Source organism: Hemibagrus wyckioides, linkage group LG26 (genome assembly GCF_019097595.1).
Source record: "Hemibagrus wyckioides isolate EC202008001 linkage group LG26, SWU_Hwy_1.0, whole genome shotgun sequence".
Classification (NCBI taxonomy): domain Eukaryota; kingdom Metazoa; phylum Chordata; class Actinopteri; order Siluriformes; family Bagridae; genus Hemibagrus; species Hemibagrus wyckioides.
In genome coordinates, this window is record NC_080735.1 from 8,123,098 (window position 1) to 8,148,501 (window position 25,404).

At 40.2% G+C, this 25,404-nt stretch overlaps 1 protein-coding gene across 1 annotated transcript; it reads right to left on the reverse strand.

The window, feature by feature from the left end:
• Positions 1-2,441: 2,441 nt before the first annotated feature.
• Positions 2,442-23,674, reverse strand: cul4a (cullin 4A). Its single transcript, XM_058380082.1, has 20 exons — positions 23,117-23,674; positions 18,782-18,897; positions 15,678-15,782; positions 14,419-14,487; positions 14,085-14,158; positions 13,843-14,005; positions 13,587-13,676; positions 13,404-13,486; positions 12,718-12,785; positions 12,353-12,471; positions 12,016-12,208; positions 10,296-10,400; positions 10,071-10,181; positions 8,423-8,508; positions 7,963-8,070; positions 7,724-7,837; positions 7,516-7,621; positions 6,227-6,403; positions 5,201-5,349; positions 2,442-3,321 (listed from the first exon to the last, which is right to left on the reverse strand). Exons 1-20 carry the CDS (start codon positions 23,247-23,249, stop codon positions 3,226-3,228), a joined length of 2,265 nt encoding a protein of 754 aa, XP_058236065.1. The 5' UTR covers positions 23,250-23,674; the 3' UTR covers positions 2,442-3,225.
• Between the last annotated feature and the right edge of the window lie 1,730 nt (positions 23,675-25,404).

A 25,404-nucleotide genomic window follows, 5' to 3' on the forward strand; every position in this document is an offset into this window, starting at 1 on the left:
AATTAACCTAATCAATCTAATGTACATGTTTTTGGACTGTGGGAGTAGCCCCACACAGGGGCACAGGGAGAACATGCAAACTCCACACAGAAAGGCCCCTACCTGTTCGAACCCAGGACCTGAACGCAGGACCTTCTTGCTGTGAGGCAACAATGCTCTAACCACTAAGCCACCATGCTGCCCCATATTTATTCGTCATTTATTAGTCATAAAGTCATATTTATTAATAGTCACAAAGGAAATGAGAGGTAGTTCTGATTATTTATCATTCCAAATAAAGATATCTGAAATTCCTCATAATTACACTACAGGGTATCCCAAAAGTCTCCATGCATAGGGGAAATGAACACTCTTTTCCAGAAAAATAAATAGTTTACGAAACATCCTCAACATTATCGCCATTTCTTTGCCAACACACATGGAGTCATCTCTCGTACTCATGATGAACTCATGTCAACACATCTGGTGTTATGTTGCACATGGAATTGCACTTGTGTTCCTGGTACACCGACTCTTCTCCTGTCAAAGGCATTCTTAAAGCAACAAAATCTGCAACATTCTTGTTAATTTCCCCATATACAGAGACTTTTCAGACACCCTGTATATGGCCAGACACCTGATCACACCCGTATGTAGTTCTTCCTCAAACCTTTGCCACAAAGTAGGAAGCACACAACTGTGTAGAGTGTCTTTGTTTGCTGGAGCATGACGGTTTCCCATCAGTGGAACTAAGGAGTCCAAACCTGTTCCGGTATGATAATGGTCCTTTTAACAAAGCAAGCTCCATAATGACATGGTTTACCAAGGTGGACAGACTTGAGTGTCTTGCATAGAGCCTTGACATCCACTCTACTGAACACCGTCATGATGAACTGGAACACTGACTGTACCCCAGACCTCCTCACCCAACATCAGTGTCTTATCTCTGGTGGAACAGTGGTGAACCGGTGACAGGGTCATGGGTGACCAAGGCTTATTGATGCACGTGGGGAGAGAAGGCTGGCACATCCCACTCCTAAGCTCCCACTGTTCTTTCCGGACCTGCCTGATCCATCCAGACGCTCTACCCCTGGTTGGAGTCTCGTGGCTTGGTGGTGCTCACTGCTGCTGGGTATAGATCTGAGTGGACAGCCTCTGACCCAGGGGACAGAAGTGGATAGAACCACTTGGAGACTATCACACCGTCACTCAAATGCTGTTGCATCTGTCTGCTTGTGACAGGAAGGAAATAGTACTAAGTCTATAATGAATTCAGAAACTACAGTGACCTAATACTTCCTCAAGAACTCTTGGTTGCTGTTGTAGAAAGGACATTATTTATATTCACATTATTTACTGTCCAGTGTCACCTAAATGAGGATGAGATTCCCTTCTGAGCCTGGTTCCTCTCAAGGTTTCTTCCTCATATCATCTCAGGGAGTTTTCCCTTGCCACTGTCACTTCAGGCTTCTCATTAGGGAAAATATATATATATATTCTTCTCTCTAGGTTTCTATACTTCCATAAAGTTGCTTTGAGACAATGTCCATTGTTAAAAGCACTATACAGATAACTAAATTGAACTGAGAGTTTAGCAACACTGTGGTTAGACCAATTCACACTCACTACACTCATCCCTGACTGGCATAAGGTCACGCATATCCCTGACTCTGTGTCACATGTTTTAAAGAAGTGTGATCCTATCACTTGGTTTTGACTAAACCACTTGCTGAGCAGCAATCTGATTAAATCTTGCTTTTCTTGCCACTCTCTTCACCGATCTGTTCAAATCGTGTTTACAGAAGAGCAGCTAGTGTGCAAGTGTTAAGTCAGAACTGCTTCAGCTGACCGTTTCACAGCTGCTTGAGATCTCTGGCACTTTTCTTTGTTTTTACCATCAGCCACTTCTCCTTCTGGTCATGGACGATGTGTTTCTTCAACAAATGATTGTGTAATGCAGTGTGGGGATGGTGGATTGAGTCAGGACCTGGTTTGAGAGAGAAGCATGAGTACATCTGGATACACAGATTTCCGATTCTGCACCACACACACAGCCAATTAAAGCACTGATGAGACACATCCAACAGTCAGGATCCAGATTCGAGCCCCAGCTGTGGTATGTGCCATCTAGATCTGGGGAATCCCTGAATCCTTGCAGTGTACCAGGATAGAGGGAATCCAGCATGCTTTACATATCAACATTACCCTATTAAGTATCTTACACATCTAGATGACAAGAAGTTTATAAATATGTGGCTTTGAGGTCAGACACGGCATGTCCTGGTCTTAGACATTCTTAGCTTTAAGTAAGTAAAATAAATTAGATGCAGAGGAACATAACACAGACACTTCCTAAGCAGATGGTGGTGTCTGAAGCTGCATCTGGAGGCACAATATTCAAACTGAGGTCATTTACAAAGCATACAACCTCATAATGTACAAACTGTGAGGAGCCAGAGATGTTGGTCAGAATATTTTTAGTAGTGAATTAGAAGAAAAAATAATCTAGCACACGGATATCCACACACGACACACACACACACACACATACATACATACTAATGTGCTTTGTTGAGTCTTAAAAAAAGAAGCATACATTTTGTCACTCATTTTAGCCTTTTTCAGTGTGTGGAACCTAAAGTACGTCACATAACCCAATATGGAGTATGTATCATCGGTTAGTGAAGCTTTTGCAAGTAAAATGCTTGTTTTTTTTTTTTTTTTAATCAACATTTCCATAGCCTGAGTGAAAATTCTCAAAAACCCTGATGCTAACACAGGCTGCTGCCATTCAGAACCTGAACACACTCCTCATTCTAGAGCAAAACATCTGACACGTCAGCAGTCAGAACAGCTTTAAAAAAAAAAAAAGAAAAAAAAGAAAAAAAGAAAAAAAAAAAAGAAATGATGAAGTAAACTATGAGCGCATGTGAGAGACGTCAAAAGAGAAGACTGACCACAAAAAGCAAAACTCAAAAAAACAAAACAAAACAAAGTAAAAAGAAAACAAAGTGCTTGTTGTGGAAATCATCAGCTGATCATTCTCCTCGTGCGATCCTCCTAACATCACACAACGTAACACCACCGCTTTAAAGTACAGTAAAGCCCCATGCCAACCCTGGTCACACTACTGGTGGGCAGAATCGGGGTCCTCGAAGGGTGGGTTACAGGCTGTCCTTGGGCACGCAGCCCGGGTAAAGGGCAGATCTCAGATCAGTGGTTGTGCCTGTGTCTCCAGGCTGGATCTCAGGCAACGTAATGATACTGGTTAGGGCTCTCCTTGTCTCTCTCCATGTAGTCTCGGTCAATCAGGGACTCGATGCGCTTCTTCAGGTCACCTGGCTGTGGGAGAAAGTGACAGAGCAAGGGTTAAGCACAGTAAGAAAGTTTATTTAAGTGTTGCAGAGATGATTTAATGTTCTCCAAGAGAAAAACTCTTCTGTACAGTTCCAGATGTATCGCAAGTTTATTTCTATGAATGACCAGAGAACCTGATTAATATAGCTGGATTGAGCAGTTTCTCAAAAAAAAAAAAAATAAATAACCCTGCATGCTATAGGGTTTTACCAGGATAGAGCCGATGCACAGTAATTTAAAACCAGTTTGGTTGAGTTTGTGCTCATTATTATCTCAGGACAGGAGTGGAACCTGATGTGGTCTTCTGTTGTTGTAGTCTATTCACATCAGGGAATGATGTGTTGTACTTGCTGAGATGCTTTTCTGCTCACCATAGTTGTAAAAAGTGATTATTTGAGTTACTATACCCTTCCTGGAGGTCTGGCTATTTTCCCCTGACCTCTCTGTCATCATCAAGGTGTTTGCACCCACAGATTTTTTTTTGTTTTTTGCACCCTTCTGTATAAACTTTAGAGATTTTATGTGTGAAATTCCCAGAAGAACAGCAAGTTTCTAAAATATTCAAACCAGCCCATCTGACACCAACAACCACGCGATGGTTAAAGTTACAGATATCACGTTTTTTCTCCATTCTAAACACTAATTGAAGCTCTTGACTTGTATCTACCTGACAGTATATATTGTGCTGCTGCCACATGATTGGCTGATTTTAGATAGCAACATGGTGATGAGCGGGGATGGAGTGGATGGTGAATGCATGTGCAATACAGTTTCATGCTGTGGGAGACGACAACAATTACAGTGGGTTTGGAAAGTATTCGAACCTCTTTAGTTTAAAGTGGGTTTTATTTATTTTTATTAACGCCAATCAATGACTTAAAAACAGGGTTTTTAGAAATCTTTGCTAATTTATCAAGAATTAAAAAAATCTGTCATTTAGATAAATATTCAGACCCTTTATGGATTACTATTAGGAAGTGTGTAGAAGAATAATGACAGCTTGGGTAAATCACTACAAGCTTTGCACACAGATTTGGGCAATTTCTCTCATTCTTTCTGCAAATTTTTTCAAGCTCAATCAGCTTGGATGGGGAGAGTCTGTAAACTGCCATCTTCAGATCCCTTCAGAGATGTACTGCGGGGTTAAAGTCTGAAGCCAGTCCGGCGTTGCTTTATCTGCATGCTTTGGATTTTTGCTGTGTTGAAAGGAGTTTGAGGTTGTGTGCAATCTGGAGCAGGTTTTCTTCAAGGACTTGAAGATTACATCTGCATTCATCCTTTCCTTAATTCTCATTGGTGCTCCTGTCCCTATCACTGAGTAGCACACCATAACAAGATGCCACCACCACCATGCTTTATCATAATAATGAACAGTTCATAAGCAGCGCCTGGTTTTCATTAGACGACAAATTCATTTTCCACTCATGCAGTGAAGAGTCCTTTAATTGCACTCTACCATAAAAACCTTATTGATGGGACTTTTCTGAGATGGTTGGTCTTCCAGCAGGATCTCACATCCCTGAAGAGGGCCATTGATTTATGGCTTGTTCTCTGCTTTGACATGCACTGTGAATTGAGTGTGTACTTTTCTAAATCATGTCATCAACTGCCCGAGGCAGACCCGAGTCAGGTTATTGAAGACATCTCAAATTAATCAAAGCAGACAAGTTGCACCTGAATTTGGAGCTCTTTAGCCAAGGGCCTGAAAATCTAGCTAAATGAGATATTTCAGTTTTTAAAATTTATAAACATGTTTTTTTTGCTTTGTGTGGAGTTTAACAGCCAAAAAGTGAATATAATCCATTTTAAATGAACTCTATAACAGCGTAGTGTCCTCCATGTAAACATGTGGCGTGAGCTGTACCTTCACAGGGAACTTGAGCTGGTTGTAGAGTTCTGACACCAGCAGGTTGTGGCTCAGTGTCTTCCTCATCTTCATGATCCTCACCACTGCGGCATCTATCTGGTACTGCCTGTCCTGGAAGACCCGCTCTGTGGTGCTCACCTGCTCCTCTACCTGAAGTCAAGTAGGACATTTCAAATGTACCATTTGTAAGGGATAACACATTGAGCAGCATGCTGTTATATTCAAGTAACCAGCCGGATGTGAAGTTGATTCTTTTCCTATAACCACACATCCCAAAATGAAAAAAATCCTCTAATAAAATGCTATACTATATGTTTGTTACATCAAAAATGGCTTTATCACTCCTTTACACATTATAGCAGCTATAATCTGTCCTTTCACCAGCCTCTCCAAAGAAACGTAAAGCCCTCTGTTTGTTACAAAGCTCTGACACTGCTAAACAATGCTTTCTCACCGAAAAGGTCACCATATGAACAATTACATACGTTTTTAATCTAATGTAATATTCAGTACCTGTCCAATCAGAAGCACAAATACAGCAGCACTCCAGGGGAGGAAATGTAATCAATTTAGCAATAGCAGTTGATTAAGCACTACAAAATCCCCAGATATAGTTGTCTTTGAGTGCCCACAAGCCTACTTGTTTCACAGTCTCGTCTTACAGCAGGACTATCATGACAGAATCATAAACAATGTTTACAAGGCTGGGAATATTATGAAATAATCCTCTTTATTGACATCTAGATAATCATTAACTGTACTGATATCAAATTGATAATTAACAGAAACCAGCTTCTAAAATCAGCTGTAAAGACACCATCCATCCAAGTTAATGTGGGTTATATGAGGACATAAAATAGGTTATAATTTAACAATCTTATAATGCAGACTAAGATAAAGCCGCTGCTTAAACACAGACCTACAATGTAGCTGGATGAGATTGTGTCACTGGATGAGTGGAGGAGGAAAAAGGTTCAAAGGACAGATGTATCAGACAGATGGTGAACAAGAACAGGGAAAAACCTACCGTCTCCTTCATCTGAATCTGGTTGATTTTAATACGGAACAGTTTGTGTTTGAAGTCGTTATTGAAGTTGAAGCGGTCTCCGTCCTCCACGTCTTTCCCCCTGGGATTTTTATTTAGTACACGAGCTTTCCCGCATGCCAGGGACTGCAGTGTGCGTCTCAGCTCACTCTCCTCTGAGGGGACAACCAAACAATTACAATTCACGGACCTTTTAAACAGTCAAGCTGCATCCAGGACAACATATAATTATACGCATTTGTGTATATGTATGTATGTGTATGTATATATATATATATATATATATATTCATTTCAATATATCCACAGCTAAATGACCTTTTACATAGTAAGAACACTTTCTTCACTTATTGACTTGCTCGTGTTTTGTGTCAGGTGCCTGCTGTGTGATGCAGCTATGAAACACAATGAAAATCACAAGCCATATCATTCAACAATAACGACACATCACCCAGTTCCTAATGCTGCAAAGCACAAGACCAAGGAACTGGGGTGATGTAACTAAAATGCCACCAATTCAGGTTGGTCTACACAGAGGACATTATTTTCATTCTTCTTCTTATTAATATTATTACTACTATAATTGTCTAAGACTTCAATGTTCGTCCTTTCACAATTAGCGAAAATCAGTATTTTGCGCTAATTATTGCGTTAATTACAAACAAATCATTTTTAAGTGTAAATGCTAAAAACAACAAAAACCCTGATACATAAGAATTATTAAGTGAATCTTGTGAATGGTAGCACAATCGCTTAAACTGAGGATTTTTAAGGGCAGACAAAAAGGAGAAATCTGGGGAAAAAAAGATGGTTCCTTCATTATACTGAATTACAGGACACGCCCTATTACCCTGGCACACATTTCTTTCCACTGACAGCATAGCTTCTCCAGTTGAACTGTAATCTGAGCTTTGTAGTCTTATGACAAAGCAAACAATATAAAAGCCCAGTCTCTAGAAACAAAGCACTTTAGATGCCACAATGCCTTTAAGTGACACCACAATGGATATAAATCCAAGATTTAAATTACAAAATATTTGTGTGTTATTAATGTAAATATGCATACATGATTAATTATTAGATTAATATAAACAAGAGAGAAAATATCTTCAACCCAACCTCATTACAAATGAATATTTCTATCATTATATGACATATGTACAAACAAATCTATGTAAAATTAGAGGTATGTTATTCTATATGTGTCTGCCATCCTCTTTGATAATTTATCGCAGGGGAAAAACAATTAAACAATGACATTTCTTTACCTATTCCTGTAGCTGTTTGGATCTCCTCTAGGGTAAACTCCTCCCCTTCATTAAACATGAGCAGAACAAGTGTCTGGAATAAAGAAACCTGCAGCTCCTTTTTCCCCTACAGAGAAAGAAAGTTAACATGGTGAACAAACCTACATCCCAAACTGAGCTCTAAAACACAGACCCTGTGCGTGTCATCATGGTCACGTTAGAGACTGACCTCCTTAAACTCAGCTTTAAGCACCGCATGGCCCAGTGTGGGCTGCCACTGAAGCTTTCGCCCACTGTGCTTCCCGAGATAGAAGGTTTTGAACACCTCCTGAAGCTTTACCATCTAAAAGGACACACAAGAGAGTCCTCAAGAGAAATGTGAAACAAAAAAAAGTTTCCATAGTGAGCATAATCCTGACTGTGCAGTAGTCTGATCTTTTTCCTATTCACACACAAGCGCATACAAACCTCCGAGGGCAGATGGACATCCATGGGGGTATAGGTGGGCCAGTAGCCCATGGTGAGGATGTTGACAGTCAGATCGATGTTGCTGGGTTCACTCTGATTCTGCATGTACTAAAGATAGCAAGACATGGAAACTCTGAGCTCACTGACCACAACCACATGTTATACCAGTATGCATCTCAATAACAATCAACAACATTAAAAGCTTAATCATGCTGCAGATGCTGAGGCCACATGTGTCATTTGGCCACTTCTGTGAAAGTCCTGAATCAGATCATTGTACTATAGGTGTTAACAGAAATGCATTTGGGGAAGTGAGAAATGTGACCTCTCGGGTTTTTTGTTTTCTAGATCTCTAGAAAAATGAAGACAAAAGTCCCATCAGGGTTTTCCAAAAAATTAAAGGAACGAGATGATGGTTAAGGTGAGGATTAGGATAAAGATACCTTAAGCATCAAGTTACCTGTTTGAACTGGATCATGATGTCTTTGGAGAGTTCCATATCTTTGAACATGCCCTCGAGCTTGCTGGTGAACGCTGCACCACACTCTACAAAAGATCATAAACATAAATCACATCACGTCACATCTGAGGACCATGAAGTCAGTTATAATCGCACTCTATTACTCTTAATGTTTCTGTGGAACATCTCTACTTGAACTGTAATTCAAGTATGTAGTTCTTATAAGCACTTACAAAAATACCAGCGCTTAATTTCCACAAAGAAATTATAAATGACTAGAAACACCTTTAGACCCATTACATATTCCAGGAGCCATAAACAGACACAATTATAGCATGTGAAAGTTCCTATATCATTCTGCCATCCCAGATAAAGTTTGGTGTCATTCTCTGATAATTTACATCTTGGACATGATATGTTCCAGCAATGTGGTATAAAGGTGTATGATGATAAACAGGTGATTTAAGGCTACAGAGCAAGGCCGGCTTTCCCTGAAGTTTTATTAAAATGAAGTGACAAAACGTTTAACAAAGTGTCTACATTATCCATTCAGACATGACTGAGCTAAATGATCAGATCTCTCACTGAATTATCACGCTGTTCCTTTATTAAATGGAAATTCTTTCTGCATCATGAATGAAAATTTCCACTGAAGCCCATGACACAGAGCCAACAGACGCTCAGAGAAGGCTGGACATCGATTAGCCCCGCCCATTCTGTTAGAAATTTACATACTTTCTGTTTTAATGTGATGAAAGATTGACACTAGACACTAAAGATTGACGTTAGACAACCGGCTTTTAACACACAGTTTGTAGCCACGCCCGGAAGCATGACTTCACTGGGAGTGAATGGAGTGTGATGGGAGTATGTGTTTTCAACCCATCTTAACAATGACTGGACAGTGCTCTCTTTCTGTTGGTCCGGCCTTGATTGGTTCTTAACCTCGAAGGGATATCGTTATCCTCAAACACACAAACCCTAAAGGATTTTTAGTTTAAGATGCACAATTTAAAGCAAAAACAGGTCCTTTTATCTGTTTGGGGATATAAAAATGACTGGCTGTGTTTATTATTAGTCTTATATTACAAATCCCTGTTAAAGAGAGACACAAAATAAACCTATCACTCATGTTTCATATAATAAAAATTTGTGCTTCACAGAACTCCTTTAAAAGGTCTGTTTGTATGAATAAAAATTATGAATTTAAATTTGAGGTCATCCAATTGGTTCGAGTCAGATGCAGAGTGTATTTTATAAAGCAAATATTATGAGCAGTTGATATCTAGGTTCTTTTTTTGTGTCAACACTAAGAGCAGGCCTCCATTGTTCAGCTTTTAGGCATGTATCTTTTGTTCAGTAAACATGTGACAGCTTGAAAATTATAAGGTCTTACTGCGCAGAGAGAGCAAGCACTGCAAACACAGTCAGCTCTGGTGTTAGACCACAGCTGCTTAGAGACTTCCTGTTCATACAGCCATGTGATGGTGTGCTTTCTGCGCTAGTTCTGTGTTGGGAAATCGCCCAGTGGACTTTCCGTCCTTGACTACAACTCGGGAAAGGGCATTTCCCCCTCTCTTTCCCTCTAAACAAATGAGATTCACAAAGCTGACTATGCAAAAAGCCAGGCACAAAGGGACAATCTCACCATGTTTGAGTTTGGACAGCATGGATTTCTCGGCATCCACAGAGGCACTCTTTCCCACCAGCAAGCGCTTCGCTAGGTCTTTTTTGTAGAACGCTTCAAACACGTCTTTACCTGCAGAGAGAAGATAAGAGCATGTTTGGAATATGCTAGGGAAAAGAATTATATCAAGAATAAAGATCAAGAGATAAAGCAGTTTATGTTCTAAATAAACAAGGACACTATTACCGTGGATAAAGCGGAAGATAATCATGATTTTGTCCAGGATTCTCTCCAGCTCCTCTTCTGTGGCCTCTTTGTTACCAGCACGTAGTTTGGAGTCGACATATTTGGCTGCAGGAAATCACACAAATGCAATGTGTATTTATCCAGATTGCACAATTATCCTGTGTGTATTGCACCTCCTTGTATATTTACTGTATATGCCTTTCTACCACTCTTACATTATTACACTCTTTGAACTTGACTGGACTGCGTTATCCAATGTCCAAACATTCCAAAAAAAATAGAGTCAGACTTATAATGTATGACTTCATACCCATGTGACTCTCTAACCATGTGAATATGAAACTTATCTACAAACCTAAGTGTGATGTTTCACAGTAACAGCTCCTGCAAATGTGTGACAATAAAAATACTCACAAATGACCATGATAAGCTCTTAAAGCATTAAACATGTCGAAAAATATTTAGCTTGGCTACTAGAAATATACCTAATGGATTCTTCTTTGTACCCAGATACTACTAGCAATTCTGATTATACAGCAAAAACTACAAAACTTGATAAACTGCAATCAAGGATCATCACAAATCATTCTGACATCTGATTATAAACTAAATCGATCTGCGTTATGGCCAATTCACCACAGCACATAGGTATCTAAAAACTTGACAAAAAGTCTGAAGGTCAGTGTATGAGGAAATGAATCTTACCTAGTAAGATTTCAGGGATTTTTAACTCACCGTTTTTACCGAAGCCTTTGTTAAATTAGCTCCTGACACAACATAACAAGAAAACACTGAATAATCATCATTTTGGTGAAATACATGTAAAGCTGGAGGATGTTTATAATGATTTTTAATAGAGTGAAGAAAATTTGATGGGGGTTTTCCTCACACACACAAAATAAGATTTCTGTCTCACACACAATGGTTCTCTGTGGTCTTCTTTATAGTCATCTACATCTTTGGGTAAATCCAAGCTAGACCGGCATCTCTGAGTGACCACAAATGGGCCATTACCTGTAAAGCTGAGTCACTTGTTTGACACGGTTCTAAGCTCATAACGGCTAGAGATTGAAGAAGCTTATGTTAACAACACTGGTGCTTAAATCAGAAAAAAAGGTAACTTGCTACACTATTAGGTGATGAAGCTTATTATACTGATTATTCTAGTTCTGCAACATAGAACTTGACACAGATAAACTTTTTCTATTTAAGGCTTTGACCAGGAATGCATCTCTCTGTGTTGTTGACACACTACTGTGGTGTGTGAAAACCATCTCATTCTCACAGTTTAGGCGGTTTCATTTCTGTCCTGAATACACTTTGCTGCAAAACCAAAAATATCAGGGGGTGGAGTCAGACCTGATAAAGCACCTCCTACCCGGGCAGAGTCAAATCAAAAGCCCGAGGGGTGGAGTCTGTACTCATAGCTGCTGCAGTCTCCCACTTCTGTTCAATCGGTCTTTCTATTAGCTATATTCTCAAATAAACCGTTTTCCTAAATTGCCTTATATTTGTAAGCCGCTTCATTAGTAACATGTAGTGGCATTTATAACATACTAAAGTCATCTAAGTTGTATTGATTTATTTGATAAGCCCCATTCCTCAATGATAATTTAAATAATTGTTATCATTTAGATTCATTACAATGTCCTTCAACAACATATACTCCAAAAGTATAAAAGGGGACACAAAGAGAAGGTATGCTCACTGTGACTCTTACCAATAAGCTCTGCTGGTTTGTTGGGTCTCTTGTTAATGAAGCTCTCGAAGGCCTCCTTCATGGCATTGATGAAGCCCTCATTCCTCTGGAAGCAGCCGTGCGCCACATTGTCCATTTTATCCTTGAAGTCCAGCAGTTCCTGCACCATGTCCTTATCTTTTTCAGGAGAGCCAACAATCTCACCGCCAAAGCTCTGCAGGAGGAAGAGGACACTGATTGGACAGGGAACAAAATGTGCAACAGCCAGCGGGAGCGCTAATGAATGATACATAGGAGGAACCGATTTGATTCCCTGCCAAAAGAACAATAATGTAAGGGATGCGAGTTGTGTGTGTACCTTGATGTACTCTCTCCAGAACTGCAGTAATACAGGCAGGCCTCCCTTCACTTTGCTGAAGAGCTGGTACAGCAGAGTCAGCTCAGTCACACGGTTCTCATCCAACAGTGTGTTGAGACCTGGAAGAGCAACAGAGGAGAAGAATCGTACATATACAGGGTGTCTGACTTTAAAACACAATCTTCTGTCTTGTATTTTAGTGGCTGGAGTCAGATCTTTGTAGAAAAGCTAGCATGATTAATAATAACTAAAGCACAGTAACATTAGTAAGGATTGTAGAGTAGATAGAAGAGTAGTGTATCAAGGTGATGGCTGTGTACGCTGTTTAATAATAGACATGGTCATACACAATGAATTAGACGCACCTTTCTGTAAAATGGCAGTCATATGTTCACCCAAAAGCTGCCTCTCTACTGCCGAGATCAAGGGCTTCCTGTGAGGAAAGAAACACCAAGAAAATGTAAATATGTAAATAAGGGTTTTGGCTCTCCACGTTTTGTTATGTGGTTAAAATCGTAACATTGCTACTGTTAAGTATGCTAAATTTCCAATACTGTCTGTCTATGTTTTGTACCTCTCGGCTTTTCCCAGAGATCCAGACCTGTGTAGGAATCAAATGCTAGCTGTGTTGTTAGCACTGTTCTTATTGGTTTATAGAAAATCTTTGCATGAAATGTCGGCTCTCCTTTAAGATGCTTTGGGAACATCTGAATGATATAACCCATGTGTGGTGACCTGGAAAAATAGTTTTCTAGCTTAGTTAAAAAAAACATTCTTTTGAAAGTTTTCAGATAGAGATGCAGTTCACTGCAAAATTAAACCTGCGGAAAGGTTTAGCGTCGCTGTACATGAAATCAATGAGGGCTATTTTGGCTCTAATATGCCCTCTAGTGACCGTCCTCCAGATGTACCGTACTTAAACCATGAACAAGAGTGTGTGAACAATTCTACATGTTTTGCTGCTGCTTCTAAACACATAGACAATCAAACATTGAATATAAACTGGCCTTAACTGCTGCCCAGACCCTCAGGGCCAGGAGCCAGAACTTACTGAGTGCTCTGATCTAGGTAACTGATGACACGGTCGTTCTCCTCCTCTAGTCGTCGTGCTACGTGGTGCAGGTATTCAGGAACCTGAAAGAAACCCAAACACAGAAATGCACCATGGTACAGAGAGGTCTTTCATACTGTAAACACACACAAAACAGGAATCGGTCAATCCATTCATACTTACATCTCTTTCTAACATCAGCCTCTGACCCTCGGCTGCATACAAGCGATCCGTCTCAATCAGAAACCTGTTTTCGAAGGACTCCTTATACACCTGTGAAAAGATCCATAAGATAATATACAAGTAGTATATTAGAATAATAAATAAGTAGCTCTAACACCAGAGAATTTACCGTAATGACTGCATCAACAGTCTGATGACACAAAACTGTTCTTCTCCATCATTATGTAATTTATTACTATAAAACTATTAAAATCACCTGTAGGTCTGAGAGCATGCCTAGTAAGCTACGCAGGAGACTCCGATCCACGGTCTCGCCGTTCCTCTCTCGTTCGATTTGCTCCAGGATTCCCTCTACAGTACGACTCTGGACTGCGCCGTCACTTACAATGTGTGCGCGAAACAGCTCCAGCCCCGTATCCCTGCGTCATCAGAACAAACAGCCTTAATGACAGAGTTTCGGACCGGCATGACAGGCTGCATTGTATTTGGTTACCTCACCATATGGAGGGAAGAAGGGAGTTCTGGAGGACGTATGTGCGATCCAGAAAGAGGAAAATGCTACGGATCATGATCTGGAGGGAAGGAGAGAGTGCATGTCTAAAAGGAAATCATTTAACTCTTTGATCGTTTTATTTATATATTTTTTAAGGATAATTAAACTTCAAAATCCCATTAAAGGTTACTTTCTAATGCTAGCTAGGTCACAAGAATGAGGACAAAAGCTGGACAGACAGTTACAGCTACAGTAGTTACTGTGACTCCTTCAGCTTGTGGCTTCATTTCTCAGTTTATTACACTCAGCTGAGAAGGTAGTGTGTGTGTTGTTTCTTACTGTTTGTCTGCAGTGGTCTTGCCAGCATCTGTTCATCCTCTTCAGAAAAGACAGACTGTCCAGAGAGTCTGTAAGTGTGTGTTAAGGTCTTAAATACACTCCGTCATTGAAACACTTCTACTGCTAATCCCAGTAGAGAGACTGCAGGTAATGAAATACAGGCTAACAGTGAAGAAAGGTACTTTATGTACAGCTTTAAGACTAGGCACAGCTTATTCTACAACTTTAAAAGGGCAAGATTAGCCTCAGAAAAGCCCTTACTTTTATTTTCTGCACTTTAATGGAAATTTATCAGTTTGATCTCACATGTTGAAGGACATGAGCTTCTATAAGTTTCAATGTCAACGATTTTTCCTGAGCCTTCAGGTCACCCAGGTTAAATAGTGTACACAGATTTAACTTTTTTTTTCTTTATTTACAGTGTGGCCGGTGTATATCTGTTAACTGGAGTGACTTTTGCTCTTTACTAGCATTTAACTGCACTTATAAAGTGACCTAAAAATAGCAATTCAATAAAAATAAATAAATAAAAAAGATGAGGTTTTATTACGGGAAATACTGGTCGGCTTGTAAAAAGTGAATAGTTGTAGTCAGGTGACGCAGTGAGCGTGTGAGGTTGATGTGGTGAAAGTAGTGTGATGATGCCCCCTAGTGGGAGAGAACAGGGTTTGGAAACACAAAGAAGTAGTAAATGTGGTATCAAAGCAAATATCAGTTTACTACATCAGTGTATTACACACTCGCACACTCTCACATGCACTCTCGCACACAATCGCGCATGCACTCTCTCTCACACACATACATTTTTCCCTGCACATATGCACTCTCACACACATACAGTATATACACTCTCACCTGCACGAATGAACTCTCACACATATACACTCTCACCTGCACGAATGAACTCTCACACATATACACTCTCACCTGCACGAATGAACTCTCACACATATACACTCTCACCTGCACGAATGAACTCTCACACATATACACTCTCACCTGCACGAATGAACTCTCACACATATACACTCTCATCTGCATGAATGAACTCTCACACATATACACTCTCACCTGCATGAATGAACTCTCACACACACACTGCATGTATGCACTTTCACACAAATCCACTCACACACACTTATATTTACCCTCACCTGCATGTATGCACTCTCACATAATTTCATGCACACTCACGCATATACACGCACTCTCACATATACATATACTCTCTCTCACACACAAAACCACAGTAAAGGATATTCTCTAAACTGGTGGATCTGAGCTCGCACGTGATCCTCACACACTTGTCGGAGTTGCTTGTATAACATGGGTGAGACTTTGTAAGAACAAAGATTTTCCACTGCCTGAAGAAAAAAAGAGAAAAAGACCATTATAGTTTATCCAGTGCAGAAATGCTATACAGTGTCACTCAAGTTCGACCTTCGATGTGTGTTAACTGATTTTCTGGCTGCCAAGAACAGCTGAAGCGTTACACCTCACCGCACTGACCGGAAGGTTTACCAGATTATAAAGGACACAACATCCACTCCAGCCACAAACATCCTACCATAGTTACACACACATGCTCACAGTATATAATGTGGGGATTCATTCCAGCAGAGGAAGCAGAAGATTATGAATCTAATTAGACTCACATCAGTACTGCGCATTAGATGTTCATTACACAATAAATACAATCATTACAGAAAACCAGACCGATTTTATTTCCAGTAGACCGAGCTGCGGCTCTGATGTAACACACACAAGCGTTTTTCAAAATACACTATATTGCCAAAAGTATTCGCTCACCTGCCTTGACTCGCATATGAACTTAAGTGACATCCCATTCCTAATCCATAGGGTTCAATATGACGTCGGTCCACCCTTTGCAGCTATAACAGCTTCAACTCTTCTGGGAAGGCTGTCCACAAGGTTTAGGAGTGTGTTTATGGGAATTTTTGACCATTCTTCCAGAAGCGCATTTGTGAGGTCACACACTGATGTTGGACGAGAAGGCCTGGCTCTCAGTCTCCGCTCTAATTCATCCCAAAGGTGTTCTATCGGGTTGAGGTCAGGACTCTGTGCAGGCCAGTCAAGTTCATCCACACCAGACTCTGTCATCCATGTCTTTATGGACCTTGCTTTGTGCACTGGTGCACAGTCATGTTGGAAGAGGAAGAGGCCAGCTCCAAACTGTTCCCACAAAGTTGGGAGCATGGAATTGTCCAAAATGTCTTGGTATGCTGAAGCATTCAGAGTTCCTTTCACTGGAACTAAGGGGCCAAGCCCAGCTCCTGAAAAACAACCCCACACCATAATCCCCCCTCCACTAAACTTTACACTTGGCACAATGCAGTCAGACAAGTACCGTTCTCCTGGCAACCGCCAAACCCAGACTCGTCCATCAGATTGCCAGATGGAGAAGCGCGATTCGTCACTCCAGAGAACGCGTCTCCACTGCTCTAGAGTCCAGTGGCGGCGTGCTTTACACCACTGCATCCGACGCTTTGCATTGCACTTGGTGATGTATGGCTTGGATGCAGCTGCTCGGCCATGGAAACCCATTCCATGAAGCTCTCTGCGCACTGTTCTTGAGCTAATCTGAAGGCCACATGAAGTTTGGAGGTCTGTAGCAATTGACTCTGCAGAAAGTTGGCGACCTCTTCGCACTATGCGCCTCAGCATCCGCTGACCCCGCTCCGTCAGTTTACGTGGCCTACCACTTCGTGGCTGAGTTGCTGTCGTTCCCAAACACTTCCACGTTCTTATAATACAGCTGACAGTTGACTGTGGAATATTTAGGAGCGAGGAAATTTCACGACTGGATTTGTTGCACAGGTGGCATCCTATCACAGTTCCACGCTGGAATTCACTGAGCTCCTGAGAGCGACCCATTCTTTCACAAATGTTTGTAAAAACAGTCTGCATGCCTAGGTGCTTGATTTTATACACCTGTGGCCATGGAAGTGATTGGAACACCTGATTCTGTTTATTTGGATGGGTGAGTGAATACTTTTGGCAATATAGTGTATATGCTTCTAAACAAAGCAGAGCATCTGTAAACATGAATCTAGTCATGATGCACTGTCAGAATTACTTTTAGCTGCCAGGGATGCTGTTAAGGATGAAATGAAATCCATGTTCTCCCAATTTCATGAATGCAGTTTTAGATTAAATTTTAGATGCGTTTATTAAACATGCATAATAATATTTTAACTGGGTTGCAGCTTACCTACTCCGGTGTCCTCACTTCAATCCTGGTCTCTGTTTGTATGGAACCTAAACATAACAGTGTGTGTGTGTGTGTCTACCTGGGCTGCCTCAGGGTTCTCTGGTTTCCTTCACCTACCAAAAACATACCACTAGAGCTAATTTGCCACAGATGAAAAAGAGTGTGTGTGTGTGTGTGTGTGTGCGCGAGAAAGAGTGTGTTAGAGAGAGACAGAGCGAGGCAGTGAGAGAGGCAGCAAGAGAAAGAGAGTGTGTATGAGGGGGTGAGAGAGAGAGAGGCAGAAAGAGTGTGTTAGAGAGAGGCAGTGAGAGAGGCAGCAAAAGAGTGTGTGTCCGAGGGGGCGAGAGAGAGGGAGGCAGAAAGAGAAAGAGTGTGAGTGTGTGTGTGTGTGGGGGGGGGGGGGTAGAGAGAGAGTGAGAGAGACAGAGAGAGAGAGAGAGAGAGAGAGAGAGAGAGAGAGAGGCAGCAAGAGAGTGTGTATGAGGGGGCGAGAAAGAGAGGCAGAAAGAGAAAGTGTGTTAGAGAGAGAGTATTGTGTGTGTGTGTGTGTGTGTGAGAGAGAGAAAGAGAGAAGCAGAGGAGAGAAGGAGAGAGAGAGTGAGAGAAAAATAGAGAGAGAAACAGAGAGAGAGAGTGAGAGAGAGCGAAAGAGAGCGAGAGAGGCTGGTGAGGTAACTGTTTATTGCAGCTCTAAGTGAGAACAGGAACTATTTGTACTCTTTCACATTCTGTATCATTAAATCTAACTATAAACTCTTCCAATATGTGACATGTCTTTCATATTAAATATTATAATTATCAATTCTCTGTGGTGTAAGTGGATTAGCTCACACTCTGTCTGTGCTGTTATACAGAAATAAAACCCTGGATCAGCAGCATTATTCTCGACTTGTTCCTCACGCACCATGTCAGTGTTCGTGCAGCTATTTTTATTTTTGGAGGAATTACCAGATGTGAAATGTGTGCGTATAAAACTCAGCAGATCAAGAAGAAGTGAGAAGGTGAAGTTTTACTGAGCTAAACTCATCGAAGTGCAGGACTAATCCCCAAATCCACTCGAAATAACCCTCTCCTAGATCTGCTCAGTTGGCTGTGATCTTCCTCCAGCATTTCCCTCTTTGTGTTTGTTACCTGATAAAGCTCCTCCAGGTTGTATTTGATTGACGTGCTGTTCTGGATCGCACCAACGGCATCACGCAACTTCAGCCACGTGTCCTCCGTGTAGGTTTCTGTCAGCTTGGGTCTGTCTGTACAACACAACACACTCTTCAGATGTAAGCACAGAAAGATTCCAAGGCTCTTTTCCTTCATGCAACATACAGGGACGTGGAAGAAAATAATCCTGGAAGAGATTATTTACAGATCTGGACCAGTTCAGCAACTATTCAAACATAAGGCAAAGTTATTATCAAGTGATCTCACTGATCATTTTTTAACAGTTTTAGCCATGCATGAAACATTAACCGAGACAAATGTACTTTATAGCAACAAGAGAAAGAGAGAGAAAGAGACAGACAGACAGAGAGAGTGGGGGAGAGAGAGAGAGAGAGAGAGAGAGGAATAGAGACAGAGAAAGTGGGGGGGTGACAGAGAGAGAGCATGAGAGAGAGAGACAGATAGAAAGAGAGAAGAGAGAGAGAGAGAGTGAGGAATAGAGACAGAGAGAGGGGGTGATGGAGAGAGAGCGTGAGAGAGACAGAGAGAGAGGAGAGAGAGAGAGAGACAGAGAGAGAGACAGAGAGAAGGAGAAAGAAGTAGAGGGGAGAGAGAGGAGGGAGAGAGAGTTTATTAGTTCCAGTGAGGGTTTGTGACTCGACAAAATTGAGAAAACTTTATGGAAACATTATGGAGTGAAAACAGATTGTTGAGCGATTTAACACAAACATCACCATCTCCCTGCAGGACTTTTCAGTTTAGCTGGAAGACTTTGTCGTCAAGTGCAATCCACTGATAATCAGCGTTACTATGGCAACCAGTAGTAGGAACGCCTACTGATGACTTCGTAGTTCAGTGATAAAAATCACCGTATGTGTGAAAGTAGCTCCAGGGTCTGGGTGAAATGATAAAAAACCGTGCTGTGTGTGTCAGCACATTTCTAATGATAAACAGGCTTCCTGATGCATTATTTTGTTTACAAATCATTTAAAAAAAATCTATTTATTTACTGCCTGCAACATGAAATGATCACCAAAAAGCAAAAAAAAACATTTAACAATAATAATGACTGAAACTGTACAAAATGATCAAATCAGCTGATTGTTTAAAATATATAAATAATTAAATAAAAATAAATTTAAAACAAATAAAAAAAATACTACTACTATTACTAATAATAATAATTTTTTAAAAAATATAATAACAGTAATAATAATGACGATATCTAAGAAAAGCAATATCAGATAATCATGATATAATATCATCACCCTGCTCTTAATCATCATATAATAATAGTCTATTTGTAGTTGTTCCATCAGCTGTCCCTGTCTGGGGTCGCCAGAGCAGATCATTTAGTCCGCATGTTTCGATTTGACACAGGTTTTACACCAGATGCCCTTCCTGACGCAATCTTCCCATTTAATCCGGGCTTGGGAGCTAACTCTTCAGTTGCTGGGTTTGCGCCCTGCCCAGGAATCGAACCTGGGTCACGGCAATGAGAGCGCTGGATCACCAGGAACCATATAATAATAGTCCAGTATTTACTTAAATTCTCAGCTCTGATCTGATCTTTAACAGACGCATCTACCTTTAATTTCACCTGGCGTTGAGGGTGAAGGTGTAAAACTCGTCATTAACCTTGCCCTTGTGGTGATTAACAGATTTATGTTTGATAAATAAGGAATAAAAACACGGCACGGTGGCATGATCCGGTACTATTTTCCAAAACCAGTGTATTATTCCTCATATACTACAGCGATTTTCAATTCTATGCAATTTATTTGTATAGCGCTTTTAACAATGGACGTTGTCTTAAAGCAGCTTTACAGAAGTAGAGAAACAGAGATGCTGACACTTCACACTCCTTCCATAAATAAACATTAAACAAACATCCTCTTACAGGAAACTTCACCAGATCTCAAGTTCTCTTCTTTGTTAAGCAACATGTTATTTATTTATTTATTTATTATTCTCAAAGCAGCTTCTATGCAAATCCTTGTGAAGATGTGGTTACAATAGAAACAATAAGGTATTACTGCACTACTCCGGGTTGGGAACTTTTTAGGATGTCAAGCGCATTCAAGTCACTTTGGTCAGAGCAAGATGGAAGTAAACCTTCTCTTAGGTAAACTAACTACAAGAGAAAATACAGCATGCTTTTATTAAAACTTCTAGAAACTGACGAACAAAGTATGCACATCAGGTGTGTTATGCCCCCCCCCCCGTTTTTAATCAATTTATGGAGCCGCTGTAAATTTTATAGTTGCGTACTAGATCGTAATCAAACCGTTTCTCACCTTTTAGTGAACCAATTTGCTTGTCTTTCAATAACTTTGCTGCATAAGATGAGGAAACATTCAATTTCAACAAATCAACCCCAGACTTCACCATCACTCTGCTGTCAGTGTTTAATCTATATATGAATATAGCGAAAAATTCATATCCGAGTTATAATTTGCCCAGTGCATTAGACTTATAATTTTGTTGTTTAGTATCTGATTCAGCAGTGGACGACCTTCTGAATGCCCTCTTGACCCACCAGTAAAAATTAAGCTAATGATACAAAAATGGAAGCCAACAGCAAGCAGAGGAACTGCCTTGAGTGGACAATTATGACCCAAATCCTTTAAAAAGCAGCGTGTGGAAGTATTTGGGATTCTACACCATAGATAGCAAAGTTACGACTTTGTCCACAACAACAAATCTTCGGGTTACCTAATTACTTATGATATCGGCAAAAGTTTTGGAACACCCCTCCAAATCAGTGAATTCAGGTGTTGTTTTTCAGGGATTAGTTCTAGTGAAAAGGAACTCTCTATCCTTCAGCATACCAAAACATTTCATGCTCCCAACTTTGTGGGAACAGTTTGGGGATGACCCCTTCCTGTTCCAACATGACTACACACCAGTACACAAAGCAAGGTCCATAAAGACATGGATGAGTGAGTTTGTTGTGGAGGAACTTTAGTCTCTTTAGGATGGATTAGAGTGGAGACTGCTAGCCAGACCTTCTCGTCCAACATCAGTGCTTGACTTCACAAATGTGCCTCTAGAGGAATGGTTGTAGAGGAATCTAGTTGAAGCTGTTATAGCTGCAAAGGGTGGGACAACTCCATATTACATTCATGTGCATGTAAAGGCAGAGGCCAAGGCCAACCCCTGAATTCAATGATTTGCAGGGGTGTCCCAAAACTTTTGGCAACATCGTGTATCACCACAACGAGGAAGCAGAAAGTCGGACAGAGGCGCAGACTAGCAGAGCGGCGCCAAGCGAACAACCTGGTATGACTGCATATTATTCAACGACGTTGTATGGGGTGTTAATAAAATACTGAAAAGAATGTTTTTTGTTGTGGTGGCCTTTTGAGGGGAGGCGTGGGGCGAATATATGTTTGGACATATTCGAACAAATTGTGCGACATTAAAAATTTGTTCGAACTTTAAAAAGTGACCGCCCTACATCATCATTCATTTCATCTTCTTTTTTTTTTACTCACACACCCCATAACACTAGAAACTTTAAGCTCACGGATTATCAACTTTAATTAATTTCCACTTAATGTAGTGGCCATCACAAGCGTTCAACTCATAAATCCGACATGTCTAGGACGCACCATTAGGACAAGCGTATTAATACAATCGTGTGATTTACCTTTCAGCCAGAACTACTTTCAGAGAAACTTCCTACTTTTCTTCTGTCATAAAATGCAATCTTTCAGTAAGGTTTGAATGTTGAATGCTCAGCAAATACAATAAAAAAAAAAGAAGAAAAAAAATCTGTCCAATCCCCAAGCATACAGAATCTCAACTTTAATCAATTAATTACGACTTAATGAGCGTTCATCTCGTAAATCCTACATATCCAGAAAGCACCGTTAGCGCAAGCGTATTAATACAAGCGAGTGAGTTGCCTGACAGCCGGAACTACTTTCAATGAAACTAACTGACACAGTCTGTCCAATCAGAGACGACCTTCACAGCACTTATAGAGCGTTATACACATTCTGTAATATTACAGACAACAAAAACACTACCTATATGTTTTAATAGTTTGTTTTCTATTATAACGCAAAGCTAATGAGTTTGAGACTTTAATTTTACTCTCAGAGCTTATCATTTGTAAACAAAACACAATTAAGCAGCCAAGCTAGGACAAACGTCCCTTAGCTGTATTTGATATAACCGAGAGGCTTTATATATATGTACATGTAAAGACTCTTTAAATACTCACAGTGTCATTTAGATGAGATTGTTATCTTGGCTAAAGCCACTATAAACTTAGCTTAGCACACATATCTATCATTTATTTACCTTTGAAGTTTTTAATCACCAGTTTCTTCGAGGTGCCGGATTTCGAGCTCGGGGTTTTAGTGACTCCGTTGCTGTTTTCAACCAGAGCTGAGAAATTCGCGCTCTTGCTCTGCCGTGACTCTTCTGCCATCATTTATAACTTTTATTTTATTTTATTGCACCCCCCCTTGCTGGCTAAAGCGACCTGTCAGTGCTTTTATTGCCTCTTTTCTCAGTTCTTCAGCGACACGCCGTGCAGACCCCCCTCGGTGTGTGTTTATAACATGAAAGCCGTTTGCTCACAAAGTTGAGCCAGAGAGGAACTACAGCCGAAGTTAGCCGGCTAGCCGAGTTAGCACGGCAGCTAAGGCGTGAAAAAACCCCAAACAAACGCCGTGAAACAGCGTGAATAATTATAAACAGTCCGCCCGATACAAACGTTCGAACCTTAGGTAGCGTTCTGGCTTAATATGTGACAGAGAGAGCACACGGGGGCGAGTAAACAGGGCACGACGTTCATAGTTAACTGGCTAATTTTCCCCCTCAAACACTACAACAAAATGGCCCGTCTAGCAGGGTTGCCAGGTCCGCACAAACGATTCTTTTTTTTTTTTTTTTTTTTTTAAACAAATTCACTCCACCTGACAACATGGACTGTAATGTTCAAAGTTCCTGTAAAATCAAAAGTTCTCAGAGGTTTTTCTGTTCTTCAAGTTTTGCATATGCTACCCCAAGATTGTCTATAAGCTAGCGCGCTACAAAACGGTAACGAAATCAACAGGTTTATGACATCAGAAATCAAAAGTTTTGATGACGTCATTCAGCACTTCAGGAGCTTAGCATCTTTTCTGTCTAATCCCTTTCACTATATGATTATTAATGTATACCATTCCTGTTACTTTTTCCCCTTTTCCTTTTCTTTCTCCAGTTTTTTCCTTTTATAAAATGTGAATGTCGTGTTTGTAATATTTCATTATGCTTTGAATGTTGAATTCTTAGTATATATATATATAATAATAATAATAATAATACAATATTTTCTGTCCAATCCCTGAGAAATGATCATTATAACCGTTCTCTAAAAGATGGTATATGTGTTTACCAGTGGCAGGTCGTGCATTTCACATCTAGGCCTTCACTGGTGTCCTTCCTGAATTAATCCACCTCTATACCATCATCATGACACCATGGCAATAGATACTAATCAACTGTTAAATAGCAAAGTAAAAAAGAAGTTAGTCTACAATATTTCACACCTCACAAGGAATAGTCCATTTTATTACGGTTACTTTTCTCAATAAAGACATTCTTGATGACGTATGCAGCAAACTGCAATCTCCAGAGGACGCAGCATCCGAAATGAGAGGCAGCGAATATAGAAACACTGTATAACAGTGCGTTGTGTCACAGGCTCTTGTAGTGAACATGAATAAAATTACATTACATATAGCAAAAAAAACAAATTAACACAATTCAGTCTCACAAGTCTCCTTTCACTGCAGCAAAAAAAATTAAAAATAAATAACCTACAGTCCACCCAGGGGATCTGGAATGAAGGCAAACTGTTTGTTTTGTGCAAAAGAAAACCCAAAAGCATAAATGGTTCTTTAAAAAGTCCGCCATGAAAATGCATTTGTAAGGATGTCCGTGACCAAATCGATTGATCATATTTCAAATCACTAGCTGAAATATGATTGGATAAATACTCTTATCATAAATATACACTACTGGAAGCAGCGCAACCAAGAGAAAAGCTATGAAATGTAGAGAATAGACTATTGGGAATAATTTAATACACAATCATGGAAAAATATATTAAATATATTAACATGCAAGGCAGAGATTCAGATCACTGCCGTTTAGGCCACCAGAGAAGGCCTTGCTGGTCCTGACGGTCTGTCTCTGGTTTTTACACACCTAAGCAAGATGTTCAGGTATGTCCTGGCCAGAAATGTTGCCAAATGCAAACCAAAATGTCATTTATTTTTACTAGAAATCCATAAATTCATGATGCTAATCATCAACTAAAAGAATGACAAATTGTCAGATCTATCTATCTATCTATCTATCTATCTATCTATCTTTAGGGGAACTTTAAATCTTATGTCACACTATACAATTGACTCAAGCTGTAATACAAGCAGACAGATGATCTAATACACACTGTTAAACTGTCTAGTAAAGCTGTAAATAAGGAGTAACACACTCCAAACTGTGCACTGATATGATTCCATGAAGATCTGGAGATTTTTGTTCCACTTAAACCGCACCCATTTGCCAACAATTACAATGTTAAAGTCATTAATGAA